This window comes from Vitis vinifera, chromosome 2 (assembly GCF_030704535.1).
Source record: "Vitis vinifera cultivar Pinot Noir 40024 chromosome 2, ASM3070453v1".
Taxonomy (NCBI): Eukaryota; Viridiplantae; Streptophyta; class Magnoliopsida; order Vitales; family Vitaceae; genus Vitis; species Vitis vinifera.
In genome coordinates this window covers 4496983-4519294 of record NC_081806.1, presented here as the reverse complement: position 1 = coordinate 4519294, position 22312 = coordinate 4496983, and the positions used below count along the sequence as shown (strand labels likewise).

Below are 22312 nucleotides of genomic sequence, written 5' to 3'. Positions count from 1 at the left end.
ATACTCACTCAACCTAGCTTAAAGATGACTCAAATACAAGACAAAGCTAGGATGACAACAAGAGTGCACTAAAGGATATGCAAGTGGTGATTTAATGCACTTATGAAAGAAATGAGAGCTTTTTGATCAAGAACAGGTAGGTGGGCTTTGAATGCAAGTGTTCTCTTATCAATAAATGAAGTGGAGCTCTCAATTTATAGGTTTTTAAGCTCGAGAGTCAAAAACAGCAAAAGGCAACCTCGTCCGGTCGAGCTAGGGGTCGACCGGTAAAGGAATCACCTCGACCGGGAAGAGAAGGCTACTGAAAGAGAGAGAAGGTTTTTAACCTTCCTCGACTGGTCCTCAATCGGACGACCTCAACCGGTTGAGCCTTTTTAGCCCCGAAAAACCTAATTTTTGATTCCTTTCTTTTCTAACACTTAGACAATGTCTTTAGGTAAATTATTAAGCCAATTTTGAAACATTTTGCCTAAGGTAAATTAGTTAAAAACTCAAGTTTTCATGAAATTGATGTTTTAAAGAATAAACCGAGTTTTCTAAGATGCATGAAAACGTATGAAAATCCTAAGTGCACTCATGCATTCATCTTATATTAGTTTCCTAAGATCTCAAGTCTTCCAAGCGTCTCGATCTTATATCTATTTGGTCATTTGATGAATTTTCGAGTTTATACCTGAGATTCTTAAACATTAAACCAATTAGTTACTTAACCATGGTTTGTTATCATCAAAACCCGATTAGGAGAACCCTTGGGCTAATACATTCTATTAACTATACTTTTTATAAGACATTTATGCAAAAGTTTGTAAGTTGTGAATATTTAAGATCATAAATGACTTATAAACACAATTTAAGATTATATTTATTCGTTAATAATATCTATCATCACTATGATTTTTATATAATATAATGAGAAATATTATCAGTTATGATATATATATAATTTACATAAAATATATGAAAAATAAATTTATTTGTAGTTGGCTTTGTAGGGTATATAATTCTTTCAGTTATGTTTAAAAAAACGTATCTTAAAGTATCAAATAATTTTCAACAATAAATTGTATGTTTATAAAATGTTTGATTCTAGAAAAATTGGATTTAAGGTATTTTAGGTTATGTTTGATTTTTAGAAAATTTAAAGGAAAATATGAGGGGGGATTTATAAAAAAAAAATGAAGAAAAATGAAAATTAGATTTAAAATTAATAAATTATTTTTATACCATATTTAAAACTTATATATATATATATATATTTATTTTATATGTAAAGATTAAATAATTTTATAATATATAAATTTATTATTAATTTTAATTATATTTTATTTTTTTCCCTCTTTCCTATTAAAAAATACTTTTGAAGAACCAAATATAGCTATTGTTTCTCAACAATATTATAAGTCCGGTCCAGCCCAAGTTTCCAGGTAAATATGGCTTTCGTTGGGAGTTTAGAATAGCTACAGTACATGGGCTGGGCTATAACTGGAGGCCCACCCCATCAATTTTCAATCCATCCAAGTTGCAGTAAGCCCAATACGGGCTCTAATCCGAGTATACAAAAGATCTCACTTCACTAAAACTTGACAACTCCAACGTGGCCCTCCCTGGGCCCCTTCCCCCCAACTTGAACACCACAAACTTCACTCCTGTCCGTCAGCTTCAACCTACATCGCTACCGTATCATAATTAGGGTATAGTAAAGAAAAATTAGAGTTTTTATTTTTAAAAATGTGAAATGTTGGTTCGCCGTGAGAATGATAGGAGTTTTTGTAAATTTATAATTAATGAGGGGGCTGGTGTACGTCTGCGTCAGTAAATGAAGTGTTGAAGTGTGACCATGGACGTATGGTGGCTGAACGCCATTTGATTCACGCCGATTGCCATTTGCTGACCATGCTTTTGCCCTTTTCTTCCAGCACGCACTACAATATAAGCCTCCACTGTCAAATCCAAGGCAGCTTCGCATTAATGACCCAACACCACTTTCCCATTTCAGACATTTTTTCTTCTTTTTGCAAAAAAATTATATACTTCCAAAAAATTGACTTAAAACTTTATTTATTGGCCTCAACAGCTACCACACCATAACTTTAATTTTAAATCTTAAATTTCAATATAAAATCTAAAAAAGTATAATATATACTACACAATTTGATGTTTAGATAGATCTAAACAATCATTTTTAATAATTCATTTGGTTTAGATTAAGTTTTTTCAACCTTAATTTAATTTGGATCGACTTTTAGCAAAGATGAAGCTTGTCTTGAGTATTGGCCTGATATCTAGGCCCTATGAGTGGTGAGCATGGACTGCGCAGGCGGGGAATTTGTCCGATGGTGGCCGGGACGATGCAGCCGTGAGAGTAGGTTCAGGTGCGGGGTAATGCCTAAAACCAAAACCAACCCAGTGGGGAAGAACCAATGGGAAGGAGATGAGGGTGGGGGACACGTGCACGTGATCCCAAGGAAGGACACGGGCCAAATGCAAAGCCGTGCTGGCACAAAAAACCAGAGGACCACTTCAATGGACTCCCTGCCCATTGTCTCATTTATGAAGTTCACATGCATTTCTCTCCATCTCTTTTCTAGATGGGTCGGCCCTATCTGCGGAATTTAATAGTGGTAGTTGGGGGCTTTCAGAGGAGAATTCACGGAAGCCATAAATGCCACAACCCAACTCCAAACACTCCCATTAATGCTTGAGACTGACTCATTCTCCCGTTTCACAATGCCTTCGATCGGTTGGAAAAATACGTTATATTCCCACCCCCAAAAATCCTGCCACTGAATCACACCGCTCTCGATCTGTCAGACTGTCATCTTCTCCCTCCTTCAAATTCATTCAGACCACTCTTTACTCTTAGGTTTTTTTTTTTTTAAATTTCCTTCTCTAATTTTAGAAAGGAAAATGTTTGCTAATTAATATAAATTTCTTTTTATAAGTGAAAAATAAAATATTTTAAGAATCTAATATTTCTATTTAATTTTGAAATGATTTGTTATGGAACATAAACATGATTGATTAAATCACGTTAAAATAGTTTTGTGCTTTTAATTAATATTTTTACATTAAAATTTTCACTGCTTCAAAAAAATTTAAAAATAAAAAATAAACTAAATAATATGAGTTGCAAACTTATAATTATAAGCATTTTATGGAAGCGATTAAATGATAGTTATTCAGACAGTGCGTTCCACATTTGCCTGAGGAGATTTTAGGTACACTGCTGGAAAGGAAATATTCATTAGCCATTATTGCAAATTGTTACTTTCCCTTCTCAGGAACACTTATCTAATGAGCTGTTTGGATTTTGTCAGAAGTTGCAGAAGCACCATTACAAATACCTTCGCCCCTCCTTATCCTTCCTCCCTAAATTTTCAAGCGCTGGATGATTTCTATTTTTTAAATAAAGTGCCAGAAATCCCTGTTTAAAAGGGGCAACTTTTCATGTCTACAGCTTTATGAACTTTTTTAAACATTACAGTGTACAGACTAGGGACAGAATTGAAGACTAGCGCACGGTGGACCCAACATCATCGGACGGCTCAGAATTTGTTCATTTCCCGGCAGTTCTAGGTTGGAAACGGCTCCTATATGAAAAAGAGTTGACTCCGGAAAAGGATTACCATTAGAAGATCTGAGTCTGACCTACAATTGCAAATCAATGAATAAACAAACTCTAGCTAAACGCCACTGTGCAGAGCTGGTCCTAGAGCGACCTGAACCCCGTCTTGCCTTGTGACCTCAATATGAGGTCCCTGTTTAGGTCATAATGACCCTCGTATCCATATGGGCCCACCACTTGGGGCCCACTGCTCCCTATCACGTCCTTTTATTATTATTATTATTATTATTATTATTATTATTATTATTATTTTATTTTGACTCGATTTAAAATATTGACGATATGGAATTTTAAATTTGAGAAATATAATTATCACATAAAATAAAAAAAGGTATTGTACAGAAACGGTGTAATACACAGAGGTGAGGTCTGAGCCTCTGAGGAGATTCTAAAAGATCGATGACGTGGGATGATCAGGATCCACTATGGGTTTATGGATCAGAAGGCCGGGGATGCCTACCGTGCCTGTGATTTATGGTCATGATTACAAGACGACGAAAATGCAACCGAAGAAAAGGAAAGAAAGTGACGAGTGTGAATTTCTACGTAAATAACTGAGAATACAGGCTGCAGAGGTTTTAAAAAGAAAAGCTACGTATGCAGATGAAACCAATAAGATAAAATTTGATAGATAATTGAACCATGGCTCCATCATCTTCTTCTTCTTCTCCGTCTTCCTCTAGAGCCTCCCCTTCGCGCCCTCCGCCCTCTCCCCGGTCTCCTCACTTCACTCCTGTAAGTATAACCCCTGACCCCCGACTCCTTGTTTGTTTCTCGGGAAAACAATTTCAGGCATTTTTATGTATTTTTTTTATATTGGAAAACAAGTGGGGCTAAACTTTGGATTTTGGTTATTGATTCTTCGTTTATCGTCTGCAGATTCAAGAGTGCGAAAGGGAAGAACAAGAAGACGAAGTGACTCCAAGTTCTTGTACAGACAAAGGAGACCCTTCAAAACACCATCCGACGCCCATCCATAAATCTGACAAAAATGGAAAACAGTCTACCAGAAAACGTACGGATTCGGACAGCCTTTACGAAGACGACCGTACGGTCTCTTGCAACAAGTGTCGGCCAAGCGCCCGGGAAAAGATCTCCGTGGTTCCTCTGGACAACGCCGGCATGAATCGGAACTCGTCGTCGCTCGCAAGCCCCAACGGTATCTTCAAATCGATACTCTCGTCGTTTACAAGGAAGAGTCCGAGGACGTCAGATACATCGTGGACGGCAAGAGAAGAGCACTGGAAGATCGCCGTGGCGGAGCTATCCCACAAGCTCATTCAAGCTACGAGGAAGAGAGACGAAGCTCTCCTCGAAGCTTCTCGGCTCAAGTACTCCATGGCTGAATTGGAGAAAAAGCTGAACAAGCTCGAAGTCTACTGCCACAATTTAAAGTCGGGACTTGACGTTTGCAGCGGCAATTCACCGTACCGGCCAAGGAAAGATCAACAAATCGAAGCGAATCATTTCAAAATTCGCGATCACGATAAGGTGATCGAACATTTCTTGGTAGCAGTATCAGAAGCCCGCTCTTCGATTCGACTCCTCAGCCGATCGCTCACTTTGCAACTCCGGCAAATTGGAGGTAAAGTCTACGAGAGAATATCACTCCTCCTTCAACCTTACGATGTAAAACTTTCGCTCTCCAAGAACCCTAGAACCCTCCTCGTCTACCTAGAAGCTTTGCTGAGCAAGGCCTTCTTCGAAGACTTCGAGTCGGTTGGATTCCAGAAGAATGCTTCCAATCAAATTCTAAACCCAATAGAACGATGCGAAGCGAACTACGCGTCATTCAACATTCTACAAGGGCTAACATGGGATGAAGTGTTGAACAAAGGAACGAGGCACTTCAGCGAGGAGTTCAGTAAATTCTGTGACAGGAAGATGAGTGAGATCGTGGCTATGCTGGCTTGGAACCGTGCTTGGACTGAGCCGCTGCTACAGGCGTTCTTCTCAGCCTCCAAGAGCGTGTGGTTGGTGCACCTTCTGGCCATGTCGGTGCACCCGAGCTTGCCAATCTTTAGAGTTGAGACTGGGACGAAGTTTGACACTGTGTACATGGACGACATGGGTGGAGACAAGGCTCGGAGGCTGGTCCCAGTCATGGTCCGGATCATGGTGGCACCGGGGTTCTATGTTTATGGCAACGTGGTCAAGTGCAAGGTCCTTTGCAGGTACTCTAATGATAATAATCAAGACAGGGGTGTGCCCTTAACCCCTACAATTTAGTTACAACTTTTTGGGTTCTTGTGATAATTTTGATGTTGGTTACCGTTATTCTATAACATGGTTATGGTTATGTTTATGGTGATGATGTGAAATTGGTGCGTTCGGGATTTGGGATTCTTAGGTCAAAGCAGGATTTGGCATTTTCTTGTTCTCTTTGTTTTATTCTCTGTTTGGTCCACTCTGGTCTCTTTTGTCTCTTCCATTCCCTTTTTCCTCTAGGGCTTAGTTCAACTTGCATAGCTAGCAATGATCCAATGAGATAACGTTTTCTCATGGATCCCAACTACGTGGATGGAATTACAAAATATCAAAAACCGAAGATGTGGATATGGATGACGGGTATGTATATACTCTCGAGAATGAGATTTGGAACTTCCATAATATGATTTACTATTGTTTTTGTTATGGGTGCCGCTTGTCTCTGTTGGCATACGGCCGAGTGCCAACCCACCATGTAAGGTTCAGCCGAAACGTCCTGCACATGCTGTACAAGGAGGCATTGTATTGTGTCTTTTGACAAGGACTGGTTGTGCATGGGCACATGCGTTGTGGTAGCTGTGGGTTCTACACAAGTTTTACCATAAGCTAGACAAGAGGTTGAATCCCGATCCTGATGACTAGTCCCAACAGGTTGGTACACTCACAACTTCTCCCATAAATTCAGTTGGAGTCTGTCATCTTTTATTTTTATCTTTTTGTCATTTGGGAAAATTGTCACTTGTCCCTTCACCCTACAAGCAACCTGCAAATTTAGATTCATTCATATGCATCTAAATGAATCAAGGTCCTGAACACCGCAGAGTGCACCATTGTATTAAAAGAAATGCAAGTGGTCTATGGACTATGGACGATCGTGGTTCTCTATGGATCGACATTGCAGCACCAGTATATAGCCAGTTCGTTGTAATTCCGACCCAGAACCAGTTGATTGTTGTTGATGTTTGGGAGGGACTGGGCTGTCAAAGCACGAAATTGGTTGCCATGTATGGTCGCAGGTCTTGAGGAAGCAGCATACGTCAAGGCATTTTCGCTAATCCATGACATATGCACTTGAAACTTCCTTGGGTTTGGGTAGAGTCGCACATGTGATAGGCTTGGGCCTCAGATTATTGGATGAACTAGACCCAAAGACTGACGCGGAGCTGTTGAAATTTGAAAATGTCAAAGTCGGCCCCGTGGAATGCCTAATAGACGTCTTTGAACGGACATCTCATAGGTTGATAATAAGCCCAAAAGCCCTCTCTGTCTCACATTCAAATTAAGACAAAAATGATTCTTGGCACTTGAAAACAGGAGCAAGAGAAGACTCAAGAAAATGCACGGAACTCCATGAAGTGACCCATCCTTCAGAATGCAGACAAATTGCAAATTGCAACTTAATAAAATGGTTCTTACAACATATATAAAATTTATATAAATATTTTGCTTTTAAAAGTTTATAATATTCCTCTACACCCTACTTATTTTTGTAAAAAATCCTGTAATTATAAATATTATATGTTTTAAACTCAAAGATATTAACAGTTTTAAAATAAAGAGACTCATATTTATATAATATCAAATTTTTTTTAATCCGAAGTGGAATGTTATAAATATCATCGTTAGGTGAAAAGATAAACTACCAATTTATTCATTTTTATCTTAATATTTTATTTGCTCAAACATTTAAATGTAGTAGAGAATGATAAATAGTAAAATAATAATAAATAAATAAAATAAATACATATTTAAATGATTTTTATTTTCTAATTTATTATTCTATTTCTATATTTTTTTAACCTTTTTTTTTTCTACATATTTATTTAATATATTGTTTCTTTTTATAAAAATTTTATTTACTTATTAATTATTATGAATCTTTAATTGTCTTTAATTTCTTTTCACAAATAAACAAACTATAAAAATACGAAGTCTCCTATACCATATATCAAATAATTTCTTTATATTTTCCGATTAGAATATATTCTTTAAAAAGACTTTTCTATTATTACCTATATTTAATAAATTTAAATAATTAATTTTTACATGAAATATTCTTTCTTCTGCATTTGCTTCCATTTATATTTATTTGTGATAATATAAACATAAAATGTTGTGATGACTAGTCAAATCAAGAATTTCAGGGACCATGCACACACCTTCCCAACGACATTTTTACAATATTATCCTGATTTTTAATTATTAACAATATAAAAATAATTAATATTTGGAATTTTAGATGCGTACGAAGGTGACAATGGATGCAAATACAAATGCAATCTCAAATATGATGACTATTATAGTACGATCGTTATAGTTGTAGAAAAAGAGACTGCTAGTATTACAGCAGACATTACCTTCTTAAGAACAATCATATATGACACTAGCATACATGTTTTTATCTTATGGTAAAAAGGAGGTCTAAAAGAAGGTAGTCATGAATTCAATATCAACAAATATTTCATAGTGAAGGGTGGTTTGCTATAGGTAATGTTTAATTATTAATTTATGTATAAAAATTAGTAAAATAATAAAATATATAGCTTTAACATGTTGATAAAATTAAATAATAAATTTTTTCTTCAATTATGAATATATCTATATATATATATATATATATATTTTATTTAATAAAATAAAAAATATTAATATACTTATATTATTCTTACCATGATTTATTTTAATAATATCAAAGATTGAAAAAAAAAATTACTATGTTTGTAATTATTTACATATTCTTAATTTTTATAATTATTTTTAATTTTAATACTATATAAATAGTATTTTTATGAAATAATACTGATATCACAATTCGATCGCAATTCAACTATTGATTCAACCAATGAAACGTGATTCAATAACTTTCTTGATTTAATGAACCAATTCTGAAAACATTGTTGAAAAACTGAAAGCAAAGAGAAACTTTGCTTCTTCAATTGTTCCCACTGTAAGCACCCAATAGTTGGCCATAGTTTTCAATAAGAGAAATCACATTTTCTTGAGTTTAACTCCTAAGAACAAGATTGCTATTAGAAACCATTTAAACAAATGACATTGAAGTAACTTAGTTGAATAACAAAATGAGCAAAAAGTCCATGTCCAATTGAAATCCAGTTTGCAACAAGGAGTCAGGGTTTAAAACTTGCTGTCATATCATGTTAAAGAACATGGAATAAGAGAGGGGAATGTGTTCTCTCTTCTGTCATTCTTTTATTAATTTAGAAGTAATAAATTGAAACAGCAACATACTACTCCCTAAAATAATCCTAGTAGTCATATTACAATAATGACCTTATAATTAATCTTTAGGAAATGATATCATCTGCAACTTGGATTGGTGTTTAGTTTGTGATTATAGATTGAGGGTGGTTTGATCCAAAGAGATTTTAGATTGTTGAAGAAAGTTCAAGATCTTGTGGTTTGATTTGGTTTCAATGGGACTCTAAAGGAAGATCAAAGATCATCCTTACTACAACAATTCTTCAAATGTGGGTGAGAAGTTGAAAGGATATTCAATTTCAAAGAATTGCAAATCAATCACCAAATGCATGTATTGACATAAAAAGTGTCAATGTCAGATAACCCCCTAAGAAAAACAAGTGTTGATGAACCCACAAAACAATTAATTCATGTAATAGCAAGTTTTTCTAAGACATATCCTTGGTGTGCAAACTAGCTGATTCTAAATTCCTTAGAAGACGAAAACTTAAAGAAAACCCTATGAAAAAGGTTAGTAAAAAAGATAGAATCAAAATGATATTCTTATTGATAACGTTTTTTATTTCCAAGTGGTAGAAATTATGAACATCCCAAACTATAAAATGTAAAAGAATGTCAATAGAGAAATTGACTAAAACGGAAAGAAGCCATCTACACAAAACTATACTCACTAGTAAATTGATGAGTACTATACTCGGTAAATTGGTAAATATGTGAACTTATCAGTCCCAATGGCTAAAGATGCATGACATATTAAATATAAATACGAGCTTGTACAAAAATTCAATCAGAAAAAATGATTTAGAAGGTATAAAGCACAATTTGTTGTACAAGATTTCTTGTAACAGCTTAATAGCCCCATGATATTCACCCTATAAGGCTACCTTACAGATGAATATAAGATAGATAACATATTCTGAACATTATGAGAGATCCTTACACCCAAGCTAAACTAACAGCATATATTAATTCCAAAGCCTAAAGCCATTGTCACTAACATCCATTTCAATGAAAGATTCACAATTAAGACGAGGTACCATTCTTTTTGCTTGATATAAATACATTTATCAGGCCATTTTGAAAAATAGTGGTAATTTTTTGTCAGAGCCAAAAGAAGACGACAAAAGCCAATGGTCTCAGAACTGTGGGCTAAGAAAAAATTAGCAGACCCCTTGTCAAAAAAACTAATGCCTACATGTTACTAACTTTTTTTCTGTAGTGTTAAGTGATCCACCAGATAGGAAGCATGAAATTTTGTTTTCAGTGGTTCTCCCACATCCACTCTGATTCCTTTAGATTTCAAACGCGAAGTTCTTTTGCTTCCTTACCTAGAGAGCTTTCTGCTTTCCTCTTCTTGGTTTCGGTAACTAGCCTCTTAACATGTGCAATGTATCCATCAACATCAAATTTCCTCTTGCAGCCTGCATAGTTCATGTAGCGAATTTTCCCAAATATCTGTCGCTCTTGCCAACCCTGAAAAGAGAGCCAATGACTCAATATTCATGTATCAAAATGGCCAGGGACTTAATTTAGGAAGCCTTGTTTCTTTATTCAAAAAGAAGATAGGATTGCTTTCGATACCTAATATTTATGGTTCATTCTGTTCCTATGGTGCATCATCATCTTACCTCACAGCAGAGTTTTAGTAACTTGCTTTGCATTTTCAGTTAAAATAGGTGCATGCTTCTCTACACTGAGAGCCACACACACATAGAAAGAGTCAAACCTGGTCATGAACACCACAGATCGACCACATGCAGCCAACATATCCATTTGGATCCCTCCCATCTATTTCATACTGCATGCAGATGTATTATATGTAAAGAAACTTGCAGAGAGTTAGGGTAACAGCATTCATGGTAGCACCCTGGTATTTCAGTTAACTTACCTTGTCGTTCAAATAAATTGATATTGCAAGGGCTTCTTCAGGTCCTCTGGTCCATTCAAGGATCTTCTTTGCCCAATACATCCTGCAAATGTTTTTTATCTTTTTTGTTTAAACCCACAAAATATATCTCCAACAAAAAACCTCAAAACTGCAATAAACTACTCTAGTGTAGAAGGCATTATCAACTATACATTTTGTTTTAATGGCAACAGAATCAGGATCTCGAAAAACTTGGAAACTCAATAATCAAGCTAATGCATCAAATAGTTAAATGTTTCCATAAGTATATTCAAACTATGATGCAATCAAACAGAATGATGTGACACTGTCCAGAACATCACAGCATCGTAATAATAATAATAAAACCAGAACAGATGGTAATCAACCTCACCGAAAAGACAGATTTACAGATGGTCTTCCAAGGGTATTTCCAGAAAGAGTCAAACTTAGGATCAAAGAAAAATTTGATGGTGTAATTACTTATGAAGCCTTAAATGTATTGGAGAAATTATTAATTATATAAATCAAAAAGTTTTATCTTTATGCTCTTTGTTAAAAATTAATGCAAGAATTCAAAAAGAATTCAAATCTAGTAAAAAGGAGTTAGAATCCTTTTGTGCTCAGTGCATGGATGAAACCCTAACTCCTCCTCTGCATCAAAAAAGAAAAAAGAAAGAAAAAATATCATAAATGTTTAAAATATTATAAAAACCATAAAAGACAATGCATTAAAGAGAAAAATGAGAAACAACAAAAACTATAAACTATAAAAAAAATCTGAATCTAAGACTCCCATAAATGTGGAAAACCAGGACATTTATGTAGGGGGAAATTTGGATTACTCCATTCCCTAGCCCTGGATTAGTTAGGTGTATGCAATCTTCCTAAGGCTCTCTAGATCCTAGCAATAGAAGCAAATAAGCAATAAAAGCCGTTTAGGATCTAGATCTAATCCTTTAGAATCAATTACATCAGATCTAGACATTCTTAGATCAATTCCTGTCAGTATGGAAAGTACCAAATCCATAGAAGATCTTTTATAAACGTAGAGTCTTCCGCCCGATGGTTCTTCCTTGAACCTAGACACAGAGATGGTAGAGATCTCATAGAGATTGGAGGTTAGGGTTCTCTCTCTCTAAGTGGACAAGAAGCAAGACTGAAGCCTTAACCATTAAGATGGGGTATTTATAGACTTCCCTTCGGCTTTAGTGACTTGAGCCCACCTTGGGCTTAGGTCACTTAATTTAACCAAAAAAGGATCCTAATTAATTAATTAACAAAATTTGGCTCCAATTAATCAATTAGCTCAATTTAGAGAGTTCGTTCATAAGCTCCTGTGCGACCTTGCATATTTACCAAAGTACCCTTATATACACATGTGAATTAAAAACTCATACAACCCTCATAAACTCTATCATCAAGGAATATGAGCTCGAGCATGGGCTATGTAGATCAATATGAAAATACCGATTCCCTCAAAATCTAATTTTGAAGTTAATTCAATATCCCACTATAAGAGTTTTCCTAAGAAATGTTTTGTTAGTACATTTATTAAGGTATTTACAACATCTTGAAATTGATTATAACAACCTTCTCCCTTTTTAGATACTATCCATTTAAACTCATTGGCTCAATAGGCTCTCAAAGCTTAAACACATCTACATAGTTAAAAGGAGCTCACTATATATATATAGTGTCAAAAATTTCTTCTCCTAACCAATATGGGATATATCACATTCACCCTCCTATGTAGAGATAATATATTTTTTTTGTATCCCATGGGATTGCAAGGTTACTACAGTAAGGTCAAACAAACAAAGTCTCACATCAAGATTAGGGACCGACTTTAGTACTATTTGTAATGATTCTTTTCCTTTCATGTAGATATTGTCCATTCTAGGCAGAATGGACCCTCACAGCTTTAAAATGCCTCTACACAGTTAAAGGAGAGCACTGCATATGTAATACGAGGAACTTCTACCCTTAATTGATATGGGATATCACATTGATCTTCTTATTTTATAACATTTAAAATATAATTGTGGTCTTGATGATTGAGATTGTTATCCCACCATCATTTTAATTGTCCTGTGAATCCTACAACTAGATGATATGCAATCATGTGATCTGTATTTTTTCTTACTTTGTAGGCAACAATCGTCATTATCATTTCTTGATGAGTATTAAATATTCGATGTTCACTTTTTCCATATGTATTTCATTCAAATATTCCTTCTCTATCATATTTTGATTAAGTGAAATGACTTCCTTCTTCATGTTGCATGTAAGTAAGAGTTCATCTAAGATAGTAATTTCTTGTTTTAGGTTTTGATTGATAATTATGAATTTTATTGATTTGCAATTCTTCATCAAATTTGAATATATTTTCTAATTCTTCTATGGTTAATTTGAACGTTTTCTAAGGCATTAATAGTATTAGAAGAAGGGGTAAATATTTCAAATTTTTCTAATTTTTTAATAAGTTCATTAAGAAGTGGATCAATTGAGGTGCTTTTCAACTTTATTGTCTTCTATTCTATTTACTTGACCAACTAACATTTTTAATATTTGATTTGTATAGTTATTTTGTTATTGAATAACTTTAATATCACTCCTCTTGTTTCGTCTTCCTTTTTGTAAATAATTTTAAAAGGCGGAGCTATTACTTCCACATTATAGATTTTGTAATAAAAGGATGTTCTATTTTTTTTTATTAAAGGCATTGATTTCAAACCAAATAAACATAGGAATACATACTTGATGTTCTTCCATATATTTATAGTATTCTTCTCTAAATTTGTTTCTTTTTTCTTGGGAGAATTTTGAAAAGAACCATTTTCTCTTTTCTTTATTGCTTTTTAATAGAAATTCAAATCTAATAATCTTTGTTAATCTCAAAATTTTTAGGTATTGTGAATAATTGTGTTGGTTCAAGAGGTCTTCTTAAATTTGAGACTAAGTGGGGGAAAGTCTTGGGAATTCATTTTCTTGATAGAATGGGTCTTGGAATATAAGGTCGAAATTTTACTCCTTATAATTCTTGATTCCTATTTCTTGTAGGTGTGTAACTAAAAGAAAATCTAGAGGAAGAAGCTCTTGATTTATAGTCTTGATTCCTAGAGGTTGAAGGAGAGAATTCTATGGTTATTATCCCTTCTCTGTCTTCAATATAATAGGCAAGTTGCATATTTTCAATTTTTAAGGGGTGGTTGATTTTTGAAATCCCATTTTGAAGTTGCCAACTGTTCCTATGCCAACCACATAGGAACCTTTGTTGATGGATGTTCATCATTTGCTTGGAATATCAAAGTTTTTCCTAAAGGAGATGACATCAAGCATCTGGGATTGAGTGAAGCTGTCAAAGCTTTATAATATAATTTGTAAATTATTAGTGAATATTTGGATCTTGAATCTAGGTCATATCCTTTAGTTTGAATATTAAGAATTAAAGCTTTGTAAAGGGGACTCATCATCTATAGAACTTAATGTTAGATTAGGATAACAATTGAAATAAATTGGTCAATGGACCATGTTTGATTCCAATAACCCACTTACTGAATCTCCAAAATTGTTGTCTTGCATCTCCTAAACAAACACAAACAGGTTTGTTTAATCCTAGTTTTGTTAATGGTTTAACAACATGTATAGATCCTATGTGAAGTAATCTGTAATTTTTCTTTAAATGTGGTATATCTTTAGGATTAAGAAGTTGAACTGCTTCTTGTTCTTGTCCTACACAAATATATAGTCTAAATGTCTTGATTTGGTATTGACCAATTTTGTAATAATTTTCCATTTTTTCCATTGAAAAGTTTGCTTGATTGTCTAGTCTTGAAGCGGGTTCTAAAAAATAAAAATTACTATCCATTCTAGACATACTATTAGTACTATTACTATGTGTAAGCCTTCTTAATAAATTACTCATTTTATTTAAATCTTATTAAAACTTTTGCTGGACTGAGATTAAGGCCCAATGGGACCACCCTTTTCTACCAACAGTCTAAGGCTGACCAACATTATTCCTTAATTTAGTTTAACTAAGTTTTAACTTGACTTCACTGAACAAGCCTAAGAATAGTAATTTGGCTCTGATAACATTTTTTATAGGATCTGAGGATCATCATAAAAACACATAAAAACATAAAACAACATTGAAAACTAACAAAACAGAACAGATGATATTTGTCAAAATAAAACTTTACTTACAATGATATTGTTACAGAGATTTTCTTATCAGAGAAACAGGGGTCTTGAAATACAGTTTCAAGGTTCAAGAGAATAATAATAAGAAGAAGAAGAAGAACTATAATAATAATAATAATAGTAATAATAGTAAACAGTAGCTTCCCCGCCCCTATAATCGAAAGAGAGAAAAAACACAGGAATGAAAGAGATATTATAAGATATTCCAGAAGTTGCAACCAAGAAAAGGAATGTAGTCATTAAGAAGTTACTTGCCGCATAAAACCATGCATCTTCCCATAATGAACCATCTCCAACTGAGAAGCGTTCCAGAGCTGAAATTGCAATTTAATAATTACAATAATAGCATAGTTAAATTATCAAGACAATGATAAGATATAGAGATGGTGTAGGCTTCAGTACTTTAATAATGCAAATGGAAATCCCAGTAATGGGCCTTGTTAAGGTATGGCAACCATGAAATAAACCTTAAAACATCAAGATTCTTTAAACCGAACAGCATTTTAAAAAAATAATCTTTGAAATTTCAGCTTACAGGATCGGCAGTTTGTGCATTCTCCAGTTGCTCCTTCCTGCAGATTATAACCATTTCAAAAGTCTGATCACCCTACTCGAAAATCAACGAGTAACAAAGAGAAAACTCCATCTGCCTTAGCCATAAGCAATAAGAAAAAAAAAGGCCATTCCACTCACGTATAGATATGTTCTCGCTTGTCAGAGGCATGGTCCATCAAGGTCTTACGCGCCCATTCCCATGCCCCCTGTAATGAATTATATCGAGGCTGGTAGAAGCAAAAGTTATCAGCAAGTTCCCTCCGCACAATCAACTCCTCCAAGAACACATCAACTGCCTTCAAAATAATGGGTGCAGGCAGATTGAGCTAGAAAGCAGATATAACTACTGAACAACAAATGAGGAACAAACAAATGCAAATTGTGGGGAGCATGTGCTATATTGACACTCAATGAGGCTATTTCAGCTTTCAAGGAGGTTTATTCATATCAAAATCAACTATCAGATTCTTAAACTAAGATTAAAGCCACAGAATCAACCCCAAGATCTTACACCACAGACCTGAGGGCAATTTTTCCGATTTTTTTTTGCCTCTAAGGCACACCGTTGTGCAGATATTTGTCCAAAATGCAAATATGGAGAGAGACCAGAGAGCGCTCCAGGCTTTAATGGGTTATTCCGGTCTGTAGAATAATTCTTCAACCTCTTTGTCAGGAACCCATTTTTACTTCCCATCAATATTTCCACCGCTGCATTTTCTCCTGATTCACACCATTTGATTTCAGGGACTTCTGCCCCTTCCCTAGCCAGATAAAACTACTATTAATATCACAGTTTCAAAGAATCAACCTAAACCCATTTCCACCAAATTTGAATGTTTACCTCAAAACTTCAGTAATCAGGTCATCCCAATCTATGGACTGATTTGTGCCAGCCCATTTTATACTCGGAGGTTGTAATGTTGGAAAATCAATGAGATACTCAGGAAGCAGTTTATTGATCTTACCCCTTATTGTCCTAGCACTATACTCCAATTTCTCGGATGCAACCCAAGTAGGCACAATATTGTGAGCATCAACTTCATGTATGGACACTTTTTTCCCCACCCTCTTGCAAATTTCCTCTTTCCATTTCTGAACTTCACGTAAAGGTGAGAAGTCCGTTACAAGAAGTGAAGCTCCATATTCCCTAAGAAAATTGGGAATAGTTTCTATGGCTTCCCCCTAAAATGAACGAACGCACAAAATAATAAGTTCCTAATTATAATGCTCTATTTGGTTGCCGGGAGTAGAAAGAAGAAAGAAATTAAAACTCTCAAACATAACAAAATTTCCATTCAACAGATTGCTTAGAAAACTAAAAACTGAAACCGTAACATTATATAACTTTGGTAGTTAGTTCAAAGGTGGTGTTTGTTTTTTGGCTTAATAGTAAGCTAAAAGTAAGATATTAACCAATATAACTAAAGTGAACGATCAAAAAGTTTAGCTTTTTCTATTCAGCCAAAAAAACAAACACCACCGCCTTTCTCACTCACTTGTCATACAAATAACCAGTTTGGCAAGAAAATAAAAATAAAAAATCTTTTATTTTTCCCAGTTTCCCGGCAACCAAACAGAATGGGAATCTAAAAGACTAGCCAATATTTCGAAGGTATATGCCTGAAACAAGAAAAACGGAATCTGAAGAGTTTGTTCGAGATCACGATGGAGAAGTCGCAAACCTCTCAACATAAACCCTAACTGCCGAGCTTTGGCCCCCAAGAACTGATCGAACAAATTGAAGGCTATAGCCACAGGAACATTGGCTTTGTTGGCCTGATCAACGGCGTGGATCAATGCCCAGTTGTCTCTCAACCGTTGATCTCTAAACATCCAGTAGACTACGGGACCCGCATCTCGACCAGACGGCGTGGATCCTTCCTTCAAAACCCTGATTCTTCCCTGTTGAACCATGGACGATTTGTTAAGGGCTGAAGATGGAGAGGCCATGGATGAGAAAGCCCTAGAGTGCCTGCTAAGGTGCGCGGTAAGCGTAGGGAAGAGAGTTCGAAGAAGGCTAAAGTGAGCCAGGTGTGACTACTGAAGTCTGAAGCAGAAGATCGGCCAAAAAGCGAGGGAAATGAGACCGTTAAATCTGTGGCTTTGAAATGGACACGTCCACAGCTCAACTCTTTTGGTCAGGGTGACAGTTAATCGTTGGGTGTGATTAGGTGTGACGTCGGAACAGGCACCTTCCCTAGCCATGCTCTGGCCCACTTCACTGGATAATTTAGGGTTGGAACTTGGGATGCCCGGATGATCTTTATTTAAGAACTTAATTAATTTAATCTCTAATGCCAGGTATAAAATTGATTCAAACATAATTCAACATCATTTTTTTTTTAACTTCGAGTTGATCGAATTAGATTTTAGTTTATTGAATTGATTATTGGATGATCAAAATTCTCTTTATATATTTATATATATTTTATATAAAAATAAGAAAATAATTATAATTTGATACTTCTTCTAACAATCTACAAAGACAATGAAGAAAATAAGTATTAATATATGGAATAATATAAATTATAAATATTATAAAAGTATTAAATTCTAAGTTGAAAAAATATTATAAAAGTGTTAGGGCTGAATGGACCTACCCATTCAAGTTCACTCCTAGATATGACCGACACCGAAATTTAATGGGCCGAAGAAACGACACGCGCTTTTCAATTGAAATATAATCCCGAGCCCATGGATTTTTCTGGGCCTAGACTTTTAGCCTGAAGGGGAGCTTGGGCTAGGCTTTCTTTTTTAATTACTGAACTGGCCCAATGTGTGGAGATGACCTTGGGCTGGAGTAAGACTCGTCGTCTCAGTCTCAAACATCGCGCTTTTTTATCCTTCTTCATCGCCCTTTTGCTTACCGTTGACATCACATAGAGTCTTACAAAAACTAGACTTTGATTGTGGGTAAAAGTTGGGATAATCTGGGAACAACAAGGTATATTTTCCAAAGATTAAAACTAAGAAACAAGCAAATGACAAACATCAGCTTTTGGTGATGGTGTGCATGTGCGGGGTATAAGTATCCTCGGCTTTTGCGGTCCTATTCGAGTTTTATCCCCATGGAATTTTGAATTTTAATTTATTATAATGGGAATTATTAGCTTCGTATGAAATGGTGAGAATCTGCTAGGATCTTGGCTATACGACAAACGCCACTTCTAATAAAACAACAACCATCTTTCATTTAAAATTCTCCCCACTAAACCTCTCATCTCACGTGCAACACGCTCCCACACGAATTCCAATTTGGAGAAATCATGTATGTATTTTACACTCGCAGCATGTGAACGCGCTAAACACTGCAGGCAGGCAGGCAGGCAGGCGAGCAATCGAACGAATTTTCTTTTGTTCTAAGCAACCCCATAAACTTTCAAAAATATACCCACCAAATCTCATTTTCTACTCTTTTCTTCTCAAAAGCGGACCGACATTGCAGAAAGACGATACTCCCCTCCCGCAATTAAATCAAATCCGGAAGAGCAAGGGCAGTTTCGGCACTTCATCGAAAAACTAAATCAAAGCATGATTGACCGCTTAAAAAAGGCATAAAAGAAAAAGTATAATAATGGTACTCAATCACATTATGTTAATTGGAAAATTTTCCCCCACAAAGCTAGCAAAAGCGAAGCCCTCATTTTCAACATACTAACATATAAAAACACATTTAATTATTATATTTTTGAAAAGGAAAAAAGAAAGGTAATGGACCAACCCCTTAAATATTATAAAATATTGTCCGCTCCATTGTTTGGTTATACTGACTATAATTATTAATTATAAATTGGGGATGGAGATTAGGAGAATTATTTATCATAATAATAACAAATTCTGTGAAATAAGTGGAGAGCATGGTAGCAATGATTTGGTTCGTTGTCCGTGAAAGCTAAGTGTTAACCGAAACTATATTAAGAAAAAATTATATTGATGGGGGAGGTTAAGGAGGGATCATTTGCATGGAAATTTAAAATATTAAAATAAAATAAAAATTAAAGAGAGAAAAAAAAAAAAAAAAAGGGCACTCATACCCACTCCCACCCACATTGTGCCATGAGTGTTGTCGCACCAGATCCCACCTGCTTCCATGTCGGATGTCCACACGTGCCTCTCACTGTTCAAGCACGTGAGAAATCAGCCATGTCCCCTCCGCGAGCCGCGCCTGCCCTTTTTTTTTTTTATTTATATTTTTTCATTTTCTCTCATCATTGGTTCAAGTTTTTCTATCTTTGCATGATTCCATAAGATTCAATTTCGTTTAAATTAATTTTTAATAAAAGCATTAAATTACAATTAGCTATATAATTACAATAATTAATCCTAATTTTACTTTAGTTTATTTCTAAATTAAAGGTAAGTTAAAAGGGCTACGTCAGACAAGTGCAAAGCAGCGTGTGACATCAGGATATTCCTATTATATTCAGCGCCAGACGTGAAGGGCAGTGGTGTTAAAAACAGAGTACGGACCATGTAATAAAGTCAAACCGTGGGGAGATTTCTGGAATTACATCATATTATTTTCCTATGTCTATAAACAAAGGAAGGTATATTTTTCGAGGAGCCAAAATGACGTCACGAAGTCACAAAGTAATGCGTCATGTGTACGGACATTGACCGAAGAGATTCCATTCCATGGATCTTTCAAAAACAGTTGTTACGCACGTGACTAGAAGAAGCATTCGGCAGCCGGAGGCGATGGGAGCGTGGACATCAATAAAAATGATTCTGCCAAGACGGCAAGGGGGACTTCCTACTTACCTCCCTACGAAACGGTGCCGTTTCGGGGTTGAAACTCTGGACCCAGTTCAATTACAGCCACTCATTTGGTGGACTCACTTCCAACAAAGAAACCTTAAATCACTGAGACAGCAATCTCAAGTTTGAAAGTGACAAAAGTCTCACGAATCCGCTATGGGACCTACCCGTTGCCAAAAAATTCAGATTGACAACTCAGTCAACAAGCTCAACGGCTCTGATGTACAACCGCCCACGATACTGCCTACAGTAGGGCCCATATGATTACCAATAAATATACTGGGTCAGGTATTATGATTCCAAATACATCACATTATAATTATTAGGTGGTGGGTAGGACCCACCCAGTTGCTTAGACCCACTGTAAAAGTTGCACCAGTATGATAGGTGCCTCGATTGCTCCACCCAAATAATAATTGTGGTATACTTCAAAATTCACCCTCACGTGTTTTGGGGACCTCTCACGTGACCCTTTCATCCTCTTCTGGAATTCCCACCCAGTAAACCCACCCACGGTTTTGATTCTTGAATTTAAACGCCGGCAGAGGATTATTGGGAACTGTTAGGGTGTCATCATGTTTATTTGTCCAAGTAAATTTAAAAAATTGTCGGTTGACTTAGCCGTTAGTCTACTCAATTTAAAGGGGTCCGTCCCTGTGGGCTGTGGCTGGCTTACATTTACTACTACCATAGTAGCGTACAGGAGCTGGGAAATTAAAATATGCTGGAGGAAATAATGAACACTCGAAGAAAGAAGAAGCGAGTAAAGCAGAGTGGTGTGAAGTGGTGCTTGACTACTATGTCAGAATCACTGAAGTTTAAAAGTGCCATCTGACATGACTGCTAGCTGTAAAGAGGTAGGTAAAACAACTGAGCGGATGTTCATTACCCTTCCGTCTTTCCTCCAACTCCTTTAATCCTTTTCCTAGCAGGGTGACTTAAGACAATGCTCAAGGAATAATTGTCAACACCGGCCTTACATATACCATCCCTCTGGGACTTGAATTGTCCACCATTTAAAAAAGATGGTGGGATGGTATACATTTCTAGAAACGAGTGGTGACAAAAAATGATTTTGAGAAGTGTGGTTGAGGCATGCATGTTGAGGAGTATGAAAGGAAGATGGGAATTTGTCTGGAAGCTTAAGAACAAGACATGTGAAGACCAAAAGAGAATCATGAGAATATGAGAGCATAAATGGGAAGTATGCCAAATAACAAGAGTAATCATGCAAAAGCCTCATATATATACATGCAAATTAGGAGGATTCGGGTAGCAGGACCACCAACTGTATTCAGAAATTTTGTAATACAAGGACACGCATTAAAAAAACATCAAGCTGGAGGTTGGTGAAAAATATGGCAAAGAAAGTAGACTTTTTGGCAGCATTTTTAAGAGGACGCTCAAAACAAAGGCTTAAAAATAGTGTACCATGTGAGAGCACAGTCAAATTAAAGTAGATCGTATCTTCCTTTCCGAAAAGGCAGCTGTTTACTCTACTGCTTTGTCAATGAAGCCTTAGGAGCAGCCCTTGGCTGGCATTGATGAAAAAAAAAAAAAAACTATCAGTATGTGGTCCATGGACCACTTATTAACAACGACGTGACACACCCGATACACATTTTTAGAGCGTTTCGTGATATACAACGCGCTTTCTTGCCACTTGATTTTATTTTAATGCCGGGCTGATCTCTCTCGAACCGTTCATTTTTGAAATACAAATTAAAAAGAGTGACAGCAACAACGTTTTAGTCTGGTTTTTGGTTACGGTTGAGTGTATGTGGACTTGACTTGACAAAGAGCCATTATGTTAACCCTCATGATTAAAGCATAGGCTAAAAATGCGAGTAAAAAAA

The 22312-nt window shown here is 35.6% G+C and overlaps 2 protein-coding genes across 3 annotated transcripts; one reads left to right on the top strand and one right to left on the bottom strand.

Moving 5' to 3' along the window:
- The first annotated feature begins 3981 nt into the window (after positions 1 to 3981).
- LOC100260132 (IRK-interacting protein) lies at positions 3982 to 5936 on the top strand. Its single transcript, XM_002266526.5, has 2 exons — positions 3982 to 4360; positions 4505 to 5936. The coding sequence occupies exons 1-2, from the start codon at positions 4268 to 4270 to the stop codon at positions 5852 to 5854; spliced, it is 1443 nt and encodes a 480-aa protein (XP_002266562.3). The 5' UTR covers positions 3982 to 4267; the 3' UTR covers positions 5855 to 5936.
- Positions 5937 to 9887: 3951 nt separating this feature from the next.
- Positions 9888 to 17933, bottom strand: LOC100243038 (deoxyribodipyrimidine photo-lyase). Of its 2 annotated transcripts, none has more exons than XM_002266447.4 (9): positions 17319 to 17933; positions 16540 to 16880; positions 16219 to 16459; positions 15837 to 15994; positions 15679 to 15715; positions 15399 to 15457; positions 10941 to 11022; positions 10779 to 10850; positions 9888 to 10525 (listed from the first exon to the last, which is right to left on the bottom strand). In XM_002266447.4, exons 1-9 carry the CDS (start codon positions 17646 to 17648, stop codon positions 10352 to 10354), a joined length of 1494 nt encoding a protein of 497 aa, XP_002266483.2. In that variant the 5' UTR covers positions 17649 to 17933; the 3' UTR covers positions 9888 to 10351. The 2 variants fall into 2 exon arrangements, with proteins under 2 accessions (XP_002266483.2, XP_019080098.1); XM_019224553.2 differs by having other exon boundaries at positions 16219 to 16454; positions 16664 to 16880; positions 17319 to 17923.
- Positions 17934 to 22312: the final 4379 nt, after the last annotated feature.

What these genes read in the sequence shown, in the direction of transcription:
- LOC100243038 (XM_002266447.4), bottom strand. Translation starts at nt 17,648, where the DNA reads ATGGCCTCTCCATCTTCAGCCCTTAACAAATCGTCCATGGTTCAACAG. An exon ending in ATCGGAAAAATTGCCCTCAG is followed by an intron (nt 15,995 to 16,218) that starts GTCTGTGGTGTA and finishes ATTATTTTGAAG; the next exon opens with GCAGTTGATGTGTTCTTGGA. An exon ending in AAGCGAGAACATATCTATAC is followed by an intron (nt 15,716 to 15,836) that starts GTGAGTGGAATG and finishes TATAATCTGCAG; the next exon opens with GAAGGAGCAACTGGAGAATG.
- LOC100260132 (XM_002266526.5), top strand. Translation starts at nt 4,268, where the DNA reads ATGGCTCCATCATCTTCTTCTTCTTCTCCGTCTTCCTCTAGAGCCTCC. An exon ending in GGTCTCCTCACTTCACTCCT is followed by an intron (nt 4,361 to 4,504) that starts GTAAGTATAACC and finishes TATCGTCTGCAG; the next exon opens with ATTCAAGAGTGCGAAAGGGA.